At 42.6% G+C, this 21,295-nt stretch overlaps 1 protein-coding gene across 3 annotated transcripts in view; it reads left to right on the top strand.

Annotated features, from left to right (window-relative positions):
* Positions 1-21,295, top strand: part of LOC110536281 (netrin receptor UNC5D) — a 218,415-nt gene that overhangs the window by 166,251 nt on the left and 30,869 nt on the right. The window contains exons 5-10 of one of the 3 annotated variants that reach the window (XM_021621994.2): positions 6,077-6,257; positions 7,812-7,979; positions 9,475-9,639; positions 13,862-13,894; positions 15,569-15,754; positions 20,811-21,032. In XM_021621994.2, the coding sequence (XP_021477669.2) occupies positions 6,077-6,257; positions 7,812-7,979; positions 9,475-9,639; positions 13,862-13,894; positions 15,569-15,754; positions 20,811-21,032 (955 nt within the window). Of the gene's footprint in view, positions 1-6,076; positions 6,258-7,811; positions 7,980-9,474; positions 9,640-13,861; positions 13,895-15,568; positions 15,755-20,648; positions 21,033-21,295 lie in introns of all 3 variants that reach the window. The other 2 variants (XM_021621992.2, XM_021621993.2) reach the window with 2 other exon arrangements.

Below are 21,295 nucleotides of genomic sequence, written 5' to 3'. Positions count from 1 at the left end.
ATTCCAACGCCGGCACCCCGCTCAACCAGGTATGCGCCTAGGTTGGACACCAGGTGGCGTCCCTAGAGGGGAGGGGGGAGGCGGCTGTCACACCCTGATCTGTTTCACATGTCCAGTTCATCTTGTTTGTAAAGTCAACCAGCGTTTTTGTCTCAGCTCCTGCTTTTCCCCAGTCTCTCTGATTTTTGCCCTCCTGGCTTTGACAATTTCCTGTCTTGACTCTGAGCCCGCCTGCCTGACCACTTTGCCTACCCCTGAGCCTGCCTGCCGTCCTATACCTTGTCCCCACCACTCTGGATTATCGACCCCTGCCTGACTCGTTTACCTGCCCCTCTTGCCGTAATAAACATTGTTACTTCAACACAGTCTGCATTTGGGTCTTACCTGAAACATAATAGTCATAATAGTCATTGTTGATAGACAACATTTTTTTCACCTCTTCCACAATTACTTTACAGAATAAAAAATTACAATGCTTGTCTTTCATAATTTGGTTAGATATACAGTACCAGTCAAAAGTTTGGACACACCTAGTCATTCAAGAGATTTTCTTCATTTTTACTATTTTCTACATTATTGAATAAAAGTGAACACCTCTCAACTATGAAATAACACATATGGAATCATGTAGTAACCAAAAAAGTGTTACATTTAAAAATATATATTTAATATTTTGTTTTTTCAAAGTGGCCACCCTTTACCTTGATGAAAGCTTTGCACACTCTTGGCATTCTCTCAACCAGCTTCACCTGAGATGTTTCCCGTATATGCTGAGCACATGTTGGCTGCTTTTCCTTCACTCTGCGGTCCAACTCATCCAAAACCATCTCTATTGGGTTGATGTCGGTTGATTGTGGAGGTCAGGTCTTCTGATACAGCACTCCATCACTCTCCTTCTTGGTCAAATAGCCCTTACACAGCTTGGAGGTGTGTTGGGTCATTGTCCTGTTGAAAAATAAATGATAGTGCCACTAAGCGCAAACCAGATGGGATGGCATATCGCTGCAGAATTCTGTGATAGCCATGCTGGTTAAGTGTGCCTTGAATTCTCAATAAATTGCTGACAGTGTCACCAGCAAAGCACCCCACACCATCACACCTCCTCCTCCATGCTTCACAGTGGGAACCACACATGCGGAGATCATCCGTTCACCTACTCTGTGTTTCACAAAGACACAGCGGCACCAAAAATCTCAAATTTGGGCTCATCAGACCAAAAGACAGATTTCCACTGGTCTAATTGCTTGTGTTTCTTTGGCCAAGCAAGTCTCTTCTTCTTATTGGTGTCCTTTAGTAGTGGTTTATTTGCAGCAATTAGACCACGAAGGCCTGATTCATGCAGTCTCATCTGAACAGTTGATGTTGAGATGTTTCTGTTTCTTGAACTTTAAAGCATTTATTTGGGCAGCAATCTGAAGTGCAGTTAACTCTAATGAATGTATCCTCTGCAGCAGAGTTAACTCTGGGTCTTCATTTCCTGTGGTGGACCTCATGAGAGCCATTTTCATCATAGCGCTTGATGGTTTTTGCAACTACACTTGAAGAAACTTTCAAAGATCTTAAAATGCTACATATTGACTGCTTATTACACACCACAGACCAATAAATATTCTTCACATCAACAACATGGGAATCACTACAAAACGTATTGTATGTCGTCTTATAAACAATATTAGGCCCAGCCTTTGGAACTTTGGTTTTCCTAAACATATTGTGATCACTACATCCAATGGATTTGGATACTGCTTTCAAACAAATTTCTGCAGCATTAGTAAAGAAAGGACCAATACATGTTGATGGTTTCAATCCTGTACTGATTGTAACTACACTGGTAGGTTGATTGATAACCTGAACCAGGTTGGAGGCACTAGTTACAGTTATGAAGCCTTCTCTTGAGTGGGCAGTGTCACGTCTGCTCCCTCTCTTCCCCCCCTGCTGCTTGAGGGCGCCAGACTGCCCTGCATCACGCACTCCTTCCATCCATTAATCACATCTGCCTTCCCTCGTCACGCGCATCAGCAAAATTGGACTGACCTGGACTCACTCATCTGTTTATTTCCTTCCCTATATTTGTCAGTTCCCTTGTTCTGTTCCCCACTGCTGTATTGATTGTCTTTTGTTTGTGTTACTTGTTTGCTGATGCTGTTCCTGTCTCGTTCCATGTCCGTTATTTATTAAATGTTTTACTCTCCGTACCGGCTTCGTCTCTCCAGCGTCATCCATGTGACAGGCAGCCTGATGAAAGCCAGTCAATATTTAAATCACCCAGAAAGTATACCTCACTATTGATATCACATACATTATCAAGCATTTCGCAGATGTTATCCAGATACTGACTGTTCGCTGTCAGTGGTCTATAGCACCTTCCCACCAGAATGGGCTTTAGGCGAGGCAGATGACCTGTAGCCATATTACTTAAACAGTATTTACAATTAGATCCTCTCTAAGCTTGACAGGAATGTGGTTCTGAATATAGCCACACCTCCACCTTTGGCATTTCTGTATTTTCTGTAGCTTTTATAACCATGTATTGCTACCAATGTATCATCAAAGGTATTATCTAAGTGAGTTTCAGATATTTTCAGAATATGTCATCTGTTACTAGCAAATTATTGATTTAATGAACCTTGTTTCTAAGCTACATATGTTAACATAGGCTATTTTTAATTTTAAACACTTTTCTGGGATGCTTAATTGTTTTTCTTGCTTAGCTGAGGTAGACATGCTCGGGTTATTTGTTTATTAGTGCAGGGTGAGCTGCACATAGTGGACTTCCTACTAGGGCACACCAGCTCTACTTACATTATTACTCTGGTTCATAGTGTTAGCAGTTAATATTATTCTTCAATAACACAAACTACAAAGCAAATCAGGGGGAGAAAAATTGTTTATTTGAGAAGGACAAATCCATAGACGTTGAGTTTGAGTTTATTTTTTATTTTTACAGGGACAGTGCACATTAATCAACGTTTCAGTAAAAGTGCCGGTTTTAGCCAGCCGGCTAATTTTCAACCGCAGTCCCTGGGCAGGTTATTAAAAACAATTACAATATAGACAATAGCAGCATAGAACAAGCAAGACATAGCAACATAGGACAAGCAAGACATAGCATACAGACAGAGCAACATAGGACAAGCAAGACGTAGCATACAGACAGAGCAACATAAAACAAAAAGCAGCAAGACAAAATTCATAAAAGCACACCTCACAAGCTACAGACAACAGACAACATGGAAAGCGGCAACACACAGCTAGGGACCATGTTCACAAATCTGATTGACCTTTAGCCATGTCTTCAAGCATTTTGTGAAAGTGTGATATGTGGTGCAGTTATGTGTGTCTGGCAGTGTATTCCAGACATGGGAAGCTCTCACAGAGAATGCAGATTTACTAAAGGTGCTTTTCCTTAGGGGAACTATACAGTCACCTCTCATGGCAGACCTTGTGGATCTGCTGCCATATGTCTGGGTTTTCTGTTTAACAAAAATATTGAGTGGAGGGGGAGCCAGGCCATTAAGGATCTTGAATACAAGACATGCGTCTGTGTATTGCACAAGATTTTCCCAACTCAAGAGCTCATGCTTTCTAAGAATGTGACAATGATGATGGCTATTGGGCTTCCTATCAATAACTTTGAGAGCCTGTTTGTAGACAGACTGAATAGGTTTTAATGTTGTACAGCAAGCTTGGGCCCAACTAGTCAAGCAGTATGTTAAGTGGGGGAGTATCATAGATTTGAAGTACAGTTTTGCTACCTCTGTAGTCAAACAATTTCGTATAAATCGTAAATTAGCTAGGTTGAATTTGGTTATTTGAATTACCTTTTTCACATGCTTTTTAAAAGAGAGTTTGGAATCAAGTATGATGCCAAGGTACTTAAAATCGGATACCACCTGGAGCTTCTCCCCTGACACATAGACATCTGGCTCAGTAGCATCTGTTGCCCTCTTTGTGAAGAACATGCAAACAGTTTTTTTCACATTGAGATGCAAACACGAGTCACTGAGCCACTTTGTAACCTGGACCATTACAGTAGTGAGTTCTTGTGCAGCTTGTTGTTTGCTCTTTGCATGCACATATATCACTGTATCATCTGCATACATTTGAACTTCAGACCCAGTACAGACAGAAGGCAGATCATTAATGTACAGGCTGAACAGGAGGGGCCCCAGTATTGACCCTTGGGGCACGCCCACATCATAGCTACGAGTGGGCGACAGCTCATTGCTCACTCTGACACACTGAGTTCTGCCTTCAATGTATGATTTCATCCATCTCAAGGCATCAGGGGAAAAGTTGAACTTGGACAATTTTGTGATGAGAATCTCATGGTTAACAGTATCAAAAGCCTTCCTTAGGTCCAGAAACACAGCCCCAACAGCACCCCCTTTGTCCATCTTGGACTTCACATTTTCCAGAAGAAAGCAGTTGGCCGTTTCTGTGGAGTGTTTCGCTCTGAAGCCAAACTGCATGGAGTGTAATGTGAAGGGGCTGTTGTTGAGGTGGGCAATCAGTTGTTCTGCTACACACTTTTCAACAACCTTTGACACCACAGGTAGTATACTAATGGGCCCGTTATGCTGGGAGTTAGATGTTCAGTCTCCCCTGTCCTCAGCTTTTCTCCACAGAACAAAGGAACATGATGCCATTTATAGCCCCCCACCCTAGCTGGGGGTTGGCCAATCAGAAATTCTTCCAGTACAACTGGGCCAATGGCCAAATAACAAGCATCCTGCTCCAGACTCAACGTACAGACCAATGAAAACATGGCACACGTAGCTCTGAGTCCAGGACTGACATCCCACAGATTCTAAACAGCTGTTGACCTGAAGACCAACTATTTACATTGATCCCTGATGATCATTAATTCTAGTACTCTCGTCCTCTGCGTTGTGTATTTATCTTCAAAATATTCTTATAATAGGGTCATGATTACTGCATACAATAGCTGTGGGGTCAGCAGAGGCCTTCGGGGCAGTTAGAGGGACATAAATTAGGTTACTTACATTGTTTTCCAACGACCCTAGGATAATGAACATTTGCTGACTCATTATGACATCTCAGTGACACAATAGTAGGGATTAAATGAGCTGGACTTGGGTCATTGATAAGTAATTGTCTCAACTCAGCCTTATAACACTGTGAAAAGATCCAGGATCTCAAAAATGTCGGTGGAGCCCATCCTCCTTATAATATGAGCTTTGTTTCCGTAAGGTATCAAATTTGTCAATAAATGTTACATCCACAGAGCTGCAATAGTAAATGAAGGAGCGGAGACAGGTTGATGACAGATTTTTAAGCCTTCAGATATTTGAGACCTGGATTTTGTATGTGTGCCATTCAGAGGATGAATGGGCAAGACAAAATATATCCACTTGGCTTTGAATGGGGTATAGTGGTAGTAGGTGCCAGGCGATTTCAGTGTGTCAAGAACTACTAGGTTGCTGTTTTTTTATTTTTACCCTTCACATTTACTTGTGTCTATCAAGAATGGTCCGCCACCTAATGGACATCCAGCCAACTTGACACAACTGTGAGAAGCATGGGCCAGCATCCCTGTGGAATGCTTTATACACTTTGTAATCCATTTCCTGACAAATTGAGGGTTAAAGGGGGTGCAACTCAATATTAGGAAGGCGTTTCTAATATTTTGTACAGTGTGTGTGCATGTTTTTGCAGTTTGAAAACACTGCATGTGTTTGCTATATGAAGCACCCTGTAAATCCATCAACCAGCCCTATTTCACCGCAGTGTGAATATAATTTGCAAAAGCAGCGATGCAGTTCCATATACCAGGGTAGGAGCATTGGAGCAATAAAGCATCACTAAGTTTGTAATTCATAATTTGTTTTCCTCTCTGTCTGTGTTGCTGGTAATTGGTTATGGCCCTCTGAACGCCTAATGGCTGCGGTCATGTGGTTGGGTGATCTGGTGTGGTTGTATTCTGTAATAAGTCTGTAATAACTCTCTCTAACTCTCGCTGACTCTCTCTCTAAATGTTTACCTATTTTCTATGTCTCTCTCTCTAACTCTGCCTACCTCTTTTCTGTCTCTCTCTCTTCTCTCTTGTCGGCAGGTGGAGTGGCTGAAGAACGAGGAGCTGGTGAGCTCCCTGACGGATGACAACATTGACACCCGAGCTGACCACAATCTCATCATCAACGAGGCACGACTGTCCGACTCAGGAAACTACACGTGCCTGGCCAGCAACATCGTGGCCAAAAGACGCAGTTCCACAGCCACTGTGGTTGTTTTCGGTAAGGCTCCGGTCCCAGCCCCAGCCACTAACTGACTGTGTTTGTCTGTTGTCGGATTTATTTCCTGGACACAGGAAATAACCTGTTAAGCCTAGTCCTATTTTAAGAAAATACTCCATTGAACATGCTTTTTAGTCAGGACTGGACTGGGCTTAATCTTTGTCTGGGAAACCAGTCTGTAGTGTTAACAGGGTGCCTCAGATCAATTTTAGTGTTTCATGCCCCCCACACAAGTGATTAAGAGACCCATCTTAGTGTTTTTGTTAGGAAAGCTTTTTCCCTTTATTTAGATAAATGTATTATTGAAAGAGTCAATTGACTGCCTCCCCTTTGAAATCAATGTGTATTTTATGAAAGGGAATAAGATACTGTGTCTTAATCTCATTTAAAGGAGTGTTGCTTATTAATTACGCATTTGCTAGAGGCCTTGGAGCAATTCGGGGGCTCACAAAATGTTGGTAAATTTGTTCCTCCATGTCCCCACACATACAAATGACAGAGCAAATTAATCTGACCAAAGGGGTTGACGACTCAGTAAAATAACCTCTCATTCATTCAGATTTAAACTACCCAACTATGTGAATGTGCCGTGGTCTGTTTGAATGGATTAGTCTTACCAATTTTTCTCCTTGATACAAAGTGCTTTGGTAATTGAACTGGCAATTAACTTAAGAGTAGTGCACATTTTCCACCTTTGATGTACTGTACACAATATGCTTAAGAATCTTTTGATGTAACATCATGGAGCATTGCTAATCATTAATACCTCTAAACTGTTATCTGTATAGTTAACTCTGTAGGAGATTTGATTAACTTAAAAGGCAAATTAGCAGTTGAAACAATAATAAAGTGTACTCCCACACCACTGTTTCAGTGAAAAGAGGGATGGGCTGGAGAAATGTAATCATTCTCAAATTCATAGAAAGAACTATGGATGCAAAGACTGATATAAAAATGATCATTATAACCAGCGTGTTTTGAGGCTATGGAGTGTTTGAAAACATTTACTTTGTTTACAAACATTGGAGTAAAACAAGCTTATATTTTGGGTTCTGATAGGGTATGACAGTTGAACTAAGCTCATGAGAAATGTACAAGTTGGTCGCTGTGGAGATCCTATGACGGTGCCATGTTGAAAGTCTCAGAGCTCTTCAGTAAGATACCAAGAGTGTGCAATCAAGGCAAAGGGTGGCTACTTTGAATAATCTTAAATATAAAACATATTTTGATTTGTTTAACACTTTTTTGGTTACTACATGATTCCATATGTGTTATTTCATAGTTTTGGCGTCTTCACTATTATTCTACAATGTAGAAAATAGTACAAATAAAGAAACAATAGGTGTGTCAACTTTTGACTGGTACTGTAAGTCAGAAAATGGATGTAGCAACTGCTGATTGCCCTTTTAAATAAAGTTTCCCTCTCTTTATCATTCTCTCCCTAACGCACCCCCATATCTCCCTAACGCACACCCCTATCTCCCTAACTCACCCCCCTATCTCCCTAACTCACCCCCATATCTCCATATCTCACCCACATCTATCTCTCTGTAGTGAATGGTGGATGGTCGCTGTGGACAGAGTGGTCTCCCTGTAATGTTCCCTGTGGTCGGGGTGTCCAGAAACGCTCCCGTACCTGTACCAACCCTGCCCCGCTTAATGGAGGGGCTTTCTGCCAGGGCATGTCTGTGCAGAAGATCACCTGTAATGCCCTCTGTCCAAGTAAGCTCTTCTACCTCATGAATTACTGTAGAGCTGGTGAATAGACTTAGCCTTCTCTACTCACAGAGGTCATTAGGTTTCACCTGGAAAGAATAGACTGGTATCTTCTGGGAATGTCTCCAAGGGTTAAGCCATTTGACTTTCAAGGATAGTATGCTCAACTTTATGATTTGTTGAATATAGTAGGCTGGTGTGCCATGCCAGCATCTAGGTGCAGAGTCAACATCTGGATATGCAAGACTATAAATACTGTATGATATTGTGTGTAAGTCTTCTAGTCTTTGTAGTTGTGTATAGGCTGAAACTTGGCCGCAAAGTGGATCTTCCAACAAGACAATAACCCCTAGCGCACATCAAAATTCACTAACAGTAAATTAACCACAAAATCAACATTTTGCAATGTCCATCTCAGTCTCCGGACTTGATCCCCATGGAAAAGCTTTGGTTTGAATTGAAGAGGGTAGTCCATAAGCACAGACAAAGGATTTTAAGAACCTGGAAAGATTATGTATGGTGAATGGTCTAAGATCCCTCCCAATGTGTTCTCCAACCTCATAAAATATTTTAGAAAGGGGCTCAGTGTCGTTGTCCTCGCAGGGGGAGGGTGCTGGAGTATTGAAAACGGGAGATCCAATCATTTTGACCTTTTGTAAATCTTTATTTGTATTACTTGTTTAACAAAATATTTTTCTCTGACTATTAGTATAAAATAATATAATTGTAAAAAATATATATTTAAAAAAATACAATATAGGTCAGTATTTTTTTGATTTATTTGAGTCTTTTTTGCTCATCTTTATCGAGGGAACCAACAATATAAATAATAATAATTCTGGACCCCACTGTATGTTGTTTGCTGCTGCTGTTATGAATCTCTTCTGTGTCTTCCTGTCCCAGAAAATTGTTTGTAATAGTTCTCAGTCTTACTTACTGTAACGGTCTTCAAAAGCCAATCACAAGGGAGAGACTGGATTGGTTAGGGAAGAAGTTATCTGGCGAGAGCACAATATGTATGCACTAAAATGGTCAACCCAAACACACTCTGTATTCTCTGCATCATATAAAAACATACATTTGCATTAAATTAGCTGGGAAGAAAACTGAAAGAATGTAGCGCAGAGTGCTTTTAGAACTCATGGAACGCTACAAAATAAATTGCGTTGTTCTCCAGAGATTGTGCATAGAGACGGATTACGGTCTCCGCAAAACTCTGCCAAGAAATCTCTTTTGGCACCGTATGGTCTACCAATATTAGTTATCTGTGCATGATGGGTTCCTTCTAGATCAAATAACACAGACGACAGAGGAACCTGAGTATAAACATGCACGGCTACATCAAGGGGTTTAATTTCACAATTTGCATGGGGGAAAGAAGAGCGTTCCCATTATGTGAGAAGAACCTGAGGGTTAATGTGGAGTGAATATGCTCTGAGATGGACCACCGCCTCACCTTCTGTTCTGTCTCTGTGTTCGTGTTCCATTTCCTCATCCACAGTTGATGGTGGCTGGGAGGAGTGGAGCGCGTGGACGCTGTGCAGTGTGCAGTGTGAGCGACAGCGTGGGAGGGAGTGCAATGATCCACCACCCAGACACAGGGGCAAGATGTGTGATGGGCCCAGCGACACCACAGAGAACTGCACTGGAGGAATGTGTTCCCAGAGTAAGTCCCTTACTCCTTTATCTTTCCTTTCTAGATTGCGGTCCTAACCTTCACTGTCATCTCCATAAGCCATATCTCCATTACACTGATCACAGCAGGACCCATCATTAACACATATGAACAGCTTGCCACACAGGGATTTGTTGGATAAATACACATACTGAAATGAAGTCCACATTGCTAGAGCTCTCAGTGCATGATAACACTATGGTAATCCCTCCTGTAGTGTTCATGCGAAACGTCCCCCTGCATCACGAGAGCGTAGCTATCACTGAAGACATGGAGGGTGCATTCAGTTTTGACCACAGTTTGGAAGTTCTGACCACAGTTGTCAAAGAGATTTTGTAACAGATGTGCAATTTCATCAAATGCATCACCCATAATATGATTAACTCTCATGAATGTTGCACAATGAGAGGTTTTTAATTAAATATTGAGAGTTACACATTTGTCTACTCAACTGTAAACTAGTGCCACTTTTGCGTTTTTGAAATGGGGCTCAAACTGTGACACTAATTACCAGGCTAAAAATAAATCACATACACTACCATTCAAAAATTTGGCGTCACTTAGAAATGTCCTTGTTTTTAAAAGAAAAGCACATTTTTAGCAATAACATCAAATTGATTAAAAACACAGGGTAGACATTGTTAATGTTGTAAATGACTATTGTAGCTGATTTTTAATGGAATATCTACATAGGCGTACAGAGGTCCATTATCAGCAACCATCACTCCTGTGTTTCAATGGCACGTTGTGTTAGCTAATCCAAGTTTATAATTTTAAAAGGTTAATTGATCATAAGAAAAGCCTTTTGCAATTATGTTAGCACAGCTGAAAACTGTTGTGTTGACTAAAAGAAGCAATAAAACTGACATTAGGCTAGTTGAGTATCTGGAGCATCCATATTTGTGGGTTTAATTACAGGCTCAAAATGGCCAGAAACAAAGTTCTTTCTTCTGAAACTTGTCAGTCTATTCTTGTTCTGAGAAATGAAGGCTATTCCATGCGAGAAATTGCCAAGAATCTGAAGATCTCGTACAAGTGTACTGCTGTGTACTACTCCCTTCAAAGAACAGTACAAACTGGCTCTAACCAGAATAAAAATAGGAGTGGGAGGCCCCGGTGCACAACTGTGCAAGAGGAAAAGTACATTAGAGTGTCTAGTTTGAAAAATAGACGCCTCACAAGACCTCAGCTGGGAGCTTCAATAAATAGTACCCGCAAAACACCAGTCTCAACGTCAACAGTGAAGAGGTGAATCCGGAATGCTGTCCAGTGTCTGTGTTCTTTTGCCCATCTAAAATATTTTATTTTATTGGCCAGTCTGAGATATGGCTTTTTCTTTGTAACTCTGTCTAGAAGGCCAGCATATCGGAATCGCCTCTTCACTGTTGACGTTGAGACTGGTGTTTTGCGGGTACTATTTAATGAAGCTGCCAGTTGAGTTCTTGTGATGCGTCTGTTTCTCAAACTAGACACTCTAATGTACTTGTCCTCAGTTGTGCACCAATGGTGCCAGGTTTCCTCTAGACGTGACGCTTGGCATTCAGGCCAAAGAGTTCCATCTTGGTCTCACCAGACCAGAGAATCGTATTTCTCATGGTCTGGGAGTCTGTAGGTGCCTTTTGGCAAACTCCAAGTGGGCTGTCATGTGCCTTTTACTGAGGAGTGGCTTCCGTCTGGCCACTCGACCATAAAGGCCTGATTGGTGGAGTGCTGCAGAGATAGTTGTCCTTCTGGAAGGTTCTCCCATCTCCACAGAGGAACTCTAGAGCTCTGTCAGAGTGACCATCGGGCCCGCGACCGGGAGACCCATGAGGCCGGGCGGCCAGCTCTAGGAAGAGTCTTGGTAGTTCCAAACTTCTTCCATTTAAAAATGGTGGCCACTGTGTTCCTGGAGACCTTCAATTCGGCAGAAATGTTTTGGTACCCTTCCCCAGATCTGTGCCTCGACACAATCCTGTCTCGAAGCTCTACAGACAATTCCTTCAACCCCATGCCTTGTTTTTTTTCTCTGACATGCACTGTCAACTGTGGCACCTTATATAGACAGGTGTGTACCTTTCCAAATCATGTCCAATCAATTGAATTTACTACAAGTGGATTCAAATCAAGATGTAGAAACATCTCAAGGATGATCAATGGAAACAGGATGCACCTGAGCTTAATTTCGAGTTTCATAGCAAATGGCTGAATAGTTATGTAAATAAAGTATTTTTGTTTTTCCTGTTTAAGAAATTTGCAAAAATGTCTAGGGAATATTTAATCATTTTCAGAATAAGGCTGTTACGTTACAGCCTTATTCTAAAATTGATTAAATACATAAAAATCCTCAGCAATCTACACACAATAGCCCATAATGACAAAGCAAAAACAGGTTTTTAGAAATGTTTGCACATTTCTTACAATATGCGTTGTCTTGGCTTGTCACACTACCTACCATGTTTGACTCATCTGCCCATAGAACATTCTTCCAAAACTTGATGAACATCCAGGTGCTTCCATGTCCTTTTTGGCAAACTTGAGGAGAATGTCAGGCCATCTGTCTGTGATCTCAAGCTGGAGCACAGCTGTGTTATGCAGCAAGACAATGATCCAAACACACAATCAACTCTACATGAAAATTACTAAAAAGTTCAAATTAAAATTAAAATGGAACTCTTTGGCCTGAATTCTTAGCGTCATGTCTGGAGGAAACCTGGTACCATCCTTACGGTGAAGCATAGCTGTGGCAGCATCATCTTGTGGGGATGTTTTTCAGTGGCAAGGACTGGGAGACTAGTCAGGATCGAGGGAAAGATGAACGGAGCAAAGTACAGAGGGATCCTTGATCGGAGCAAAGTACAGAGGGATCCTTGATCAAAACCTGCTCCAGAGCTCTCAGGACATCAGACTGGGGCAAGGGTTCACCTTCCAACAGGACAATGACCCTATGCACACCGCCAAGACAACGCAGGAGAGGCTTCGGGACAAGTCTCTGAATGTCCTTGAATGGCCCAGCCAGAGCCCGGACTTGAACACGATTTATCATCTCTGGAGTGACCTGAAAATAGCTGTACAGTGGTCGCGGGCCTCCCCGTCCACCCTGACAGAGCTTGAGATCTGCAGAGAAGAATGGGAGAAACTCCCCAAATACAAGAAGACTCTGTAATTGCTGCCAAAGGGGCTTCAACAAAGTACTGAGTAAAGGGTGAATACTTATGTAAATGTGATATTTAATTTTTAATACATTTGCAAAAAAAGGTAAAAAAAACTTTTGCTTTGTCATTATGGGGTATTGTGTGTAGATTGATGAGGAAGAAAACTATTTAAGCAATTTAGAATAAGACTGTAACGTAATAAAATGTGAAAAAGTCAAAGGGTCTGAATGCTTTCCGAATGCACTCTGTATATATACTGTATATACAGTGTCTGTCTGTCTGTCTCCCCTTCCTGTCTGTCTGTCTGCCCTTCCTGTCTGTCTGTCTGTCTGTCTGTCTGTCTGTCTGTCTGTCTGTCTGCCCTTCCTGTCTGCTCTGTCTGTCTGCCCTTCCTGTCTGCTCTGTCTGTCTGTTTGCTCTGCCTGTCTGTCTGCCCTTCCTGTCTGTCTGCCCTTCCTGTCTGTCTCTGTCTGTCTGTCTGCCTGCCCTTCCTGTCTGTCTGCCCTTCCTGTCTGTCTGCCCTTCCTGTCTGTCTGTCTGTCTGGCTGGCTGGCTGGCAATAAAGAAAGAGAGCCAACATAATGTTTTACAAAGTAGGATTGTTATTTTGGGTTTCTTCGGTACAAAAGAAGCATTGTTTAGCTCCAATTTTCAAAAATTGTCAAAAAAAATGTACACTTTTCTTTTCCTCCTTGTGAAGGAGAGATATGATCATGATCAAAGTATTTTTCAGACCCATTTGCCAATCTCTCCCTTGGCCACTTTTATCCATGTTGATTTGAGTCTGGTAATGATGTCATCATTATCTGGGCAGTCTGTATCTGTTAATCTCAGTGGTAGGGCATCTCCACATGATTGAAAGACATGCACTAGTAGGATACCTCACTCACACAGGGCTGGCGTTTAATCACCTTGTTCTGTATGTGTCCCAAATGGCAACCTATTCCCTTTATAGTGCACTACTTTTGTAGTGAAGTAGTGCACCATAAAGGGAATAGGGCGCCATTTGTGACATAGTCAGGGCTGGTGTTTAATCACCTCGTCTCTTTCTCCTTTTCACATTCTCTCTGTCTTTGCAGATGGAAAGCTGCTGCATGATGTTAAACCTCAAAGTGAGTCCTTCCTTTCTGCATTTCTTTTATCTTCAACCCCAAACTCTTGACCTAATTTCTGAGGCATAAAAATGACCAAATTGTCACTAGATGAAATTTCAGGGTCCAGAATCAGAGTATTAGCAGTTTTTTTGTTATGGGCACCTATTTTTGACAGCTACCTACTTGGTTAACTTTAATTTACCTGCATTTTACACAGCCATCACACCCATCAAAAAAACTTGTAGTCAGGTTCTGAACAGAATTAGAACCATGTGCTACCATTCCGTCACTCAACTGTCCACTTTTCACAAGTGTGACATCACTACAGGCTTTCCTTCTCGGATTGAGCCGAGAGATTGATCTCTTGTGACAACTGAACATGTGCTATATTGTAGGTGATTAATGGAGTGTAATTATTGCAAACAAGCTAATTTGACCAATTTGCAGTGATTCCTCACTTGTATTTTCTGGTGGGTCTCAGATCAGATAATCTCTCCCCCGTGCATATACCGCCTGACACCTGCTGAAATGATTGTCAGCAGTACCTTGACTGGAACTGCAGCAGTGTCTGTAATGAGCCTTCATTAGGCTGACAGACAGGCTCACTCACGTAATGTGTGCTTGGGTGGTTGTTGCCTGGGTTTGCAACACATTCTGGGTCAAATCATTGAGTTGAGGACCTCCCGATTGGCGCAGCGATCTAAGGCTAGAGGCGTCACTACAGATCCGGGTTCGATCCCGGGCTGTGCCACAGCCGGCAGCGACCGGGATCCCCATGAGTCGGCCCAGCGTCGTCCGGGTTTGGCTGGCTGGGATGTCCTTGTCCCATCGCGCTCTAGCGACTCCTTGTGGTGGCCATGCGCATGTACTCAGACTTCAGTCACCAGCTGTATGGTGTTTCCTCTGACACATTGGTGTGGCTGGCTTCTGGGTTAAGTGGGCAGTGTGTCAAGAAGCAGTCTTGCTAGGCAGGGTTGTGTTTCAGAGGACACATGGCTCTTGACCTTCGACGCTCCTGAGTCTGTTGCAGCGATGGGACAGAACTGTAACTACCAATTGGCTATCACGAAAAACGGGTAAAATGTACAAAAACAACAAATTTAACCATTGAGTTCAAAGTTCTAGAATGGGGAGATGAACATTTGGTGACATAATTTTCATAACGGAGCTCCTTTAAATGAATTTGCCTCGGATTATTTCCTGTCACTGTCAGACTCGGTGACCAGTTGGTCATACTATGTAGTTTAGTATGTACCATATATTTATGGGATATAGACTAGTGTGTCTTAAAGCAGTTATACCTCCCTCCGTCTCACTGTTAACAGCTTTAGGAATGTCTTGTGTAACAGCAGTGTAGAGGCAAAAAATGTCCATCTAGTCCTGTGTGTGGTGAGAAGAGGAGCATGTCAGTTGAGCAGTTAAAGGGTATGTTGAGATGTACAGCCAGCACACTGCTTTAAAAGGAATTCACTCTCCAAAAGCTCCTTAAAACAATGCAAAACCAGTATACTGTACAATATGTCATCTCATATTTAAGATGCCCAAGAATGTTACCACATTAGAATCACTACCACCACCATTCTCTCATGTCCCTTTTCAATGTCTCTTTACTCTGCCTTAGTTAAGCTTCTTACACATGATTCCTTACGCTAAGCATACATCCAGTGAGACTGTTGTTTCTGTGTGTACCAGGTATGGATGGCTCCAACGACGTGGCTCTTTACTCTGGGCTGGGGGCGGGGATCATAGCTGTGACTGTCCTTGTGGTGGCTGTCATGCTGTACCGGAAAAACCAGAGCGACTACGGCGTTGATGTCATCGATTCGTCCGCGCTTACTGGGGGCTTCCAGTCTTTCAACTTCAAGACCACCAGACAAGGTGAGCTAGCGCTGCCTGTCACTGTATGCCCTGTCTCACACAAGGCCAAACAGCAGTCAGGAGTTTGTCAAGGTTCCTTTAGGAATGCTGTCGCTGCTGGTGATAGATTGCATGTGTCGGCATTGAGGCGGCACGGTGCATTATCCTGCACATCTGCCTAGGATTTATATTATCATGATCACTGAAAGGATCTGTCCTTCTATTTTGATAGACCAGATGCTCTGTTATTGCAGACATAGGTTATCAATTGTTGACGGACACTTCCTGTGAACCCCTGGCTGCAGACCATACACATTTGACTGTGAAGCAACCAAACCCCCTTCCCTGTCGTCAGAGCCCCAGCCAAATCCACTGATGGATAAATGTGAAAAGCATGGAATAGTGAACATCAATTCAATTTTTGTTGTGCACAGAAATCCTTTCTGTTCATAAGTGTCTGGGTCTGTGGCTTGTCCCAGGCAGCCTTGCTACATGCATTGATATTACTGTCAGTGACACTTCTGGGTTAGCAGAAGTGATAGCCATCACAGCGGCGGGTGATAAATTCTGTCTAGTTGTGACAGCCCTGTGAAAAGCCCTGCCGGAGCCATGCACATCCAATGCTCCCAAGGCCTGGGAAGTCATGCATGTACCTCACCACACGCCAGGGAGGGGGAGGCTGGGGAGCTGGGGGACGGTGCCGGGCTACATCCAGCAGGCCATCAATCGTATTTAAATAGGCCAGGTTTTCAGGAGCTGCCTGCTGTGCCCTCCACCGGCCACCATCACTCCATTCTTCTATTCCCTTCTCCGTCAGCCTGCTAAATGAGCCTCTGAAATATAGACCATATTCTCTGCTTTCTCATTTCAGCTATGGATTCTCATTTTACAGAGGAAGGGGGGAGACTAACGAATAGCTTGTATTTTATTATGCTTGACCTGTTTTTTTCCAGTTTACCTTATTCCGGTAGATTTTTCATAAGCCCAGTAACGTCCGGTTATACACATTGAGAGAAAAACCTAGCTTTACTTATGTGTGTTCTTTTATGAATCAGTAGCTTTTCATGCCTTGTGATTGCTTTAAAAAGGCCCTTAATGCTTGACATCGCTCCTGCCATGACATGGTTTTAAGGCAGAGTGGTGAATGAGTCTTTAGGCCTAACCCTGTCTCCCTGCATTACGGCTGGCCGTGAAGGATTTTTAATCAGAGATCCAATTCCAAACATATCCCTCAAGGTATTCAACGTGAGGTCCATTTCATTAACTTCTTTCATCCAACCTCCTCCACAATTCCATTTTGATCCACCATTTTAAAGATCCACACTCAAGCGATAATCTGATTTTTCTCCACTGATAGAAGAAGAAAAATGCACATGGATGTTCACATGTCAGGTTGAAAGCTTAAACAATGTCTACTGAAATGCATTATCTATCTGTCTATGGCTTGTGAAGCTGAATTTCCCTGTTCTATGTCTACTGCAATCAGTAACAAATCACTACCAATCAGTAACAAAACATTACTTCTCATTGCACCACACTGTTCCATTTCTTTATATCAGTTCCGTCAAATGTAACATGTCCCATTATATCCTCGATTTTTGATTACAGAGCAATAGCTTTTAATATTGTTACATTTTGGACTTTCATCATTTTCAGGCACTAGACTAGACGATGAAGTTACTAGAAGCAGCACGCAGCTTCAGAATACCCTGTAGTTAGTCTTGCAGTGGAAACTGACTGAGCATACAAGCATCTGACTGAGCGGTGGTAGGCAGAAGCAGGCGCGCAAACATTCGTTCAAACAGCACTTTCGTGCGTTTTGCCAGCAGCTCTTCGTTGTGCGTCAAGCATTGCACTGTTTATGACTTCAAGCCTATCTACTCCCGGGATGAGGCTGGTGTAACCGAAGTGAAATGGCTAGCTAGTTAGCGCGCGCTAATAGCGTTTCAAACTTCACTCGCTCTGAGCCTGTGGTTGTTTCCCTTGCTCTGCATGGGTAACGCTGCTTCGATGATGGCTGTTGTGGTTGTGTTGCTGGTTCGAGCCAAGGGAGAAACGAGTAGAGGGACGGAAGCTATACTGTTACACCGGCAATACTAAAGTGCCTATAAGAACATCTAATAGTCAAAGGTTAATGAAATACAAATGGTATAGAGGGAAATATTCCTATAATTCCTATAATAACTACAACCTAAAACGTCTTACCTGGGAATATTGAAGACTCATGTTAAAAGGAACCACCAGCTTTCATGTGTTCTCATGTTCTGAGCAAAGGAACTGAAACCTTAGCTATCTTACATAGCACATATTGCACTTTTACTTTCTTCTCCAACACTTTGTTTTTGCATTATTTAAACTAAATTGAACATGTTTCATTATTTACTTGAGGCTAAATTGATTTTATTGATGTATTATATTAAGTTAAAATAAGTGTTCATTAAGTATTGTTGTAATTGTCATTATTACAACAACAAAAAAAATCGGCAGATTAATCGGTATCGGCTTTTTTGGTCCTCCAATAATCGGTATCGGCGTTGAAAAATCATAATCGGTCGACCTCTAGTGGAAACACCGTGAATACCCTCTAGTTAGTCTTGCAGTGGAAACACCCTGAAGCACAACACAGATCAAGCCCTCCAGTAATTAACGATTTCCCTAAAAATAAAACAACATTAGCCTCCTGCCTTCCACCCCTCACCAGGCAGCAGCTGGGCAGCAATTACTTTTTGACTGCTGTTATCGTGGCACAGGGAGTCCTGGGGCCCTAAAGTCTGGATGTGCCAGATAGCTGCACACAGTGTTTGGCAGTGTGGCCAGGCGTCTAATGGCTGTGGCTGAAGACGCCCCTCCTTGGCCTGTTGAGTCCATGCTGTGAGCTGAAGGACTCCCCTCACTTACAGGACGGTCACCGTCACAGACCCCTCAGCCCATTCCCAGCCACACACACACACTTATGCACAAGCACACAGCCCCAGCCTTGTGCTGTGCCCACAGACAGAGAAAGACTGTGTCCTCCAGGAGGGTGACTTTGTGTACAGAGAGGAACTGACTCAAACAGATGGATCATGGAGATCAAGCTGTGTATGCTTGGTAGTTACATTTACCTCTGACCAGTGACTATGGCTCAGCCATGGCCTGAATATCTACCGTATCTCATGTCCAGGTTATTTACCTGTACTGTAACTCTGTGTTCGTCAACTAGCTTGGCATATTATTCACACTAAAAGCCTATTTTCCATCAGTTCACAGAGAGTGCTCAGTGCACTTGACTTCAACCTATGGCTCCTGCAGAGAGAGCTACATTTGAAGTCAGAAGTTTACATACACCTTAGTCAAATACATTTCAACTCACAATTCCAGACATTTAATCCCAGTAAAAATGTCCTGTCTTAGGTCAGTTAGGATCACCACTTTATTTTAAGAATGTGAAATGTCTGAATGATAATAGAGAGGATGATTTATTTATTTCATCACATTCCCAGTGGGTCAGAAGTTTACATACAATCAATTAGTATTTGGTAGCATTGTCTTTAAGTTGTTTAACTTGGGTCAAACATTTCAGGTAGCCTTCCATAAGCTTCCCACAATAAGTTGGGTGAATTTTGGCCCATTCCTCCTGACATAGCTGGTGTAACGGAGTCAGGTTTGTAGGCCTCCTTGCTCGCACACGCTTTTTCAGTTCTGCTCACAAATTCTCGATAGGATTGAGGTCAGGGCTATGTGATGGCCACTCCAATACCTTGACTTTGTTGTCCTTAAGCCATTTTGCCACAACTTTGGAACTATGCTTGGTGTCATTGTCCATTTGGAAGACCCATTTGCGACCAAGCTTTAACTTCCTGACTGATGCCTTGAGATGTTGCTTCAATATATCCACATAATTGTCCTCCCTCATGATGCCATCTATTTTGTGAAGTGCAACATGCTGCCACCCCTGTTCTTCACAGTTGGGATGGTGTTCTTCGGCTTGCAAGCATCCCCCTTTTTCCTCCAAACATAACAATGGTCATTATGGCCAAACAGTTATATTTCATCAGACCAGAGGACATTTCTCCAAAAAGTATGATCTTTGTCCCCATGTGCAGTTGCAAACCGTAGTCTGGCTTTTTTATGGGGTTTTTGGAGCAGTGGTTTCTTCCTTGCTGAGCGGCCTTTCAGGTTATGTTGATATAGGACTAATTTTACTGTGGATATAGATACTTTTGTACCGGTTTCCTCCAGAATCTTCACAAGGTCCTTTGCTGTTGTTCTGGGAGTGATTTGCACTATCGCACCACAGTACGTTCATCTCTAGGAGACAGAACGCGTCTCCTTCCTGAGCGGTATGATGGCTGCGTGGTCCCATGGTGCTTATACTTGCGTACTATAGTTTGTACAGATGAACGTGGTACCTTCAGGCATTTGTAAATTGTTCCCAAGGATGAACCAGACTTGTGGAGGTCTACAATTTTTTTCTTTTGATTTTCCTATGACGTCAAGCAAAGAGGCACTGAATTTGAAGGTAGGCCTTGAAATACATCCACAGGTACACCTCCAATTGACTCAAATTATGTCAATTAGCCTATCAGAAGCTTCTAAAGCAATGACATAATTTTCTGGAATTTTCCAAGCTGTTTAAAGGCACAGTCAACTTAGTGTATGTAAACTTCTGACCCACTGGAATTGTGATACAGTGGATTATAAGTGAAATAATCTGTCTGTAAACAATTGTTGGAAAAATTACTTGTGTCATACACAAAGTAGATGTCCGAACTGACTTGCCAAAACTATAGTTTGTTAACAAGAAATTTGTGGAGTGGTTGAAAAACGGGTTTTAATGACTCCTACCAAAGTGTATGTAAACTTCCGACTTCAACTGTAGGTGTTTTAGATTACTGAATGACTATGTGGCTGTGTGCATCTCTCATCTCTCTAGGGAACCCACTGCTTCTCAACTCCTCTCTGCAGCCAGACCTGACAGTGGGTGGGACCTATAGCAGCCCCATCTGCTTCCAGGACTCCATAGACAACAAAGAGCTCTTTGACCCCCTGCCAGACATCAAGGTCAAAGTTCAGAGCTCCTTTATGGTTTCACTAGGTGTGGCCGACCGCGCTGAGTACCATGCTGCCAAAGGCCATCCGCCTGAGACCTTCCCCAGGGGGCTGAACCGAGACTACAGCAACAGCACTGTGGAGAGACGGAGCACCAAGAAGGGCCTGCTCACCCCCAACAGCCCCCACCTCAACCCCACCAAAGATCAGCTGGGAACCACGGGCGTGTTTGGGCATCTTGGTGGCCGGTTGGTGGTGCCAAATACTGGTGAGCTTCAAGACTCTGAATTACACTTGAAGCTGTGTTTGAAGCAGAATTAAACAGTTGGTGTTGCCAAATACTGGTGAGGTACAGTACATGATTTATAAAGACAGATGGCTTGACTGCTTTTTGATTGCTTCTCTCTGATAATATTGTCTCATTATAGCATTTTTTTTCAATGTGTCCATTCTAAGAGAAAATTAAGTTCTCAATTTAGCAAAACCATGCACACACGTGACTAATTAAAAGTAAACGTAGGCTTAGTAAAT

This window comes from Oncorhynchus mykiss, chromosome 11 (genome assembly GCF_013265735.2).
Source record: "Oncorhynchus mykiss isolate Arlee chromosome 11, USDA_OmykA_1.1, whole genome shotgun sequence".
Lineage (NCBI taxonomy): Eukaryota > Metazoa > Chordata > Actinopteri > Salmoniformes > Salmonidae > Oncorhynchus > Oncorhynchus mykiss.
This window is presented reverse-complemented; position numbering and strand designations above follow the sequence as displayed.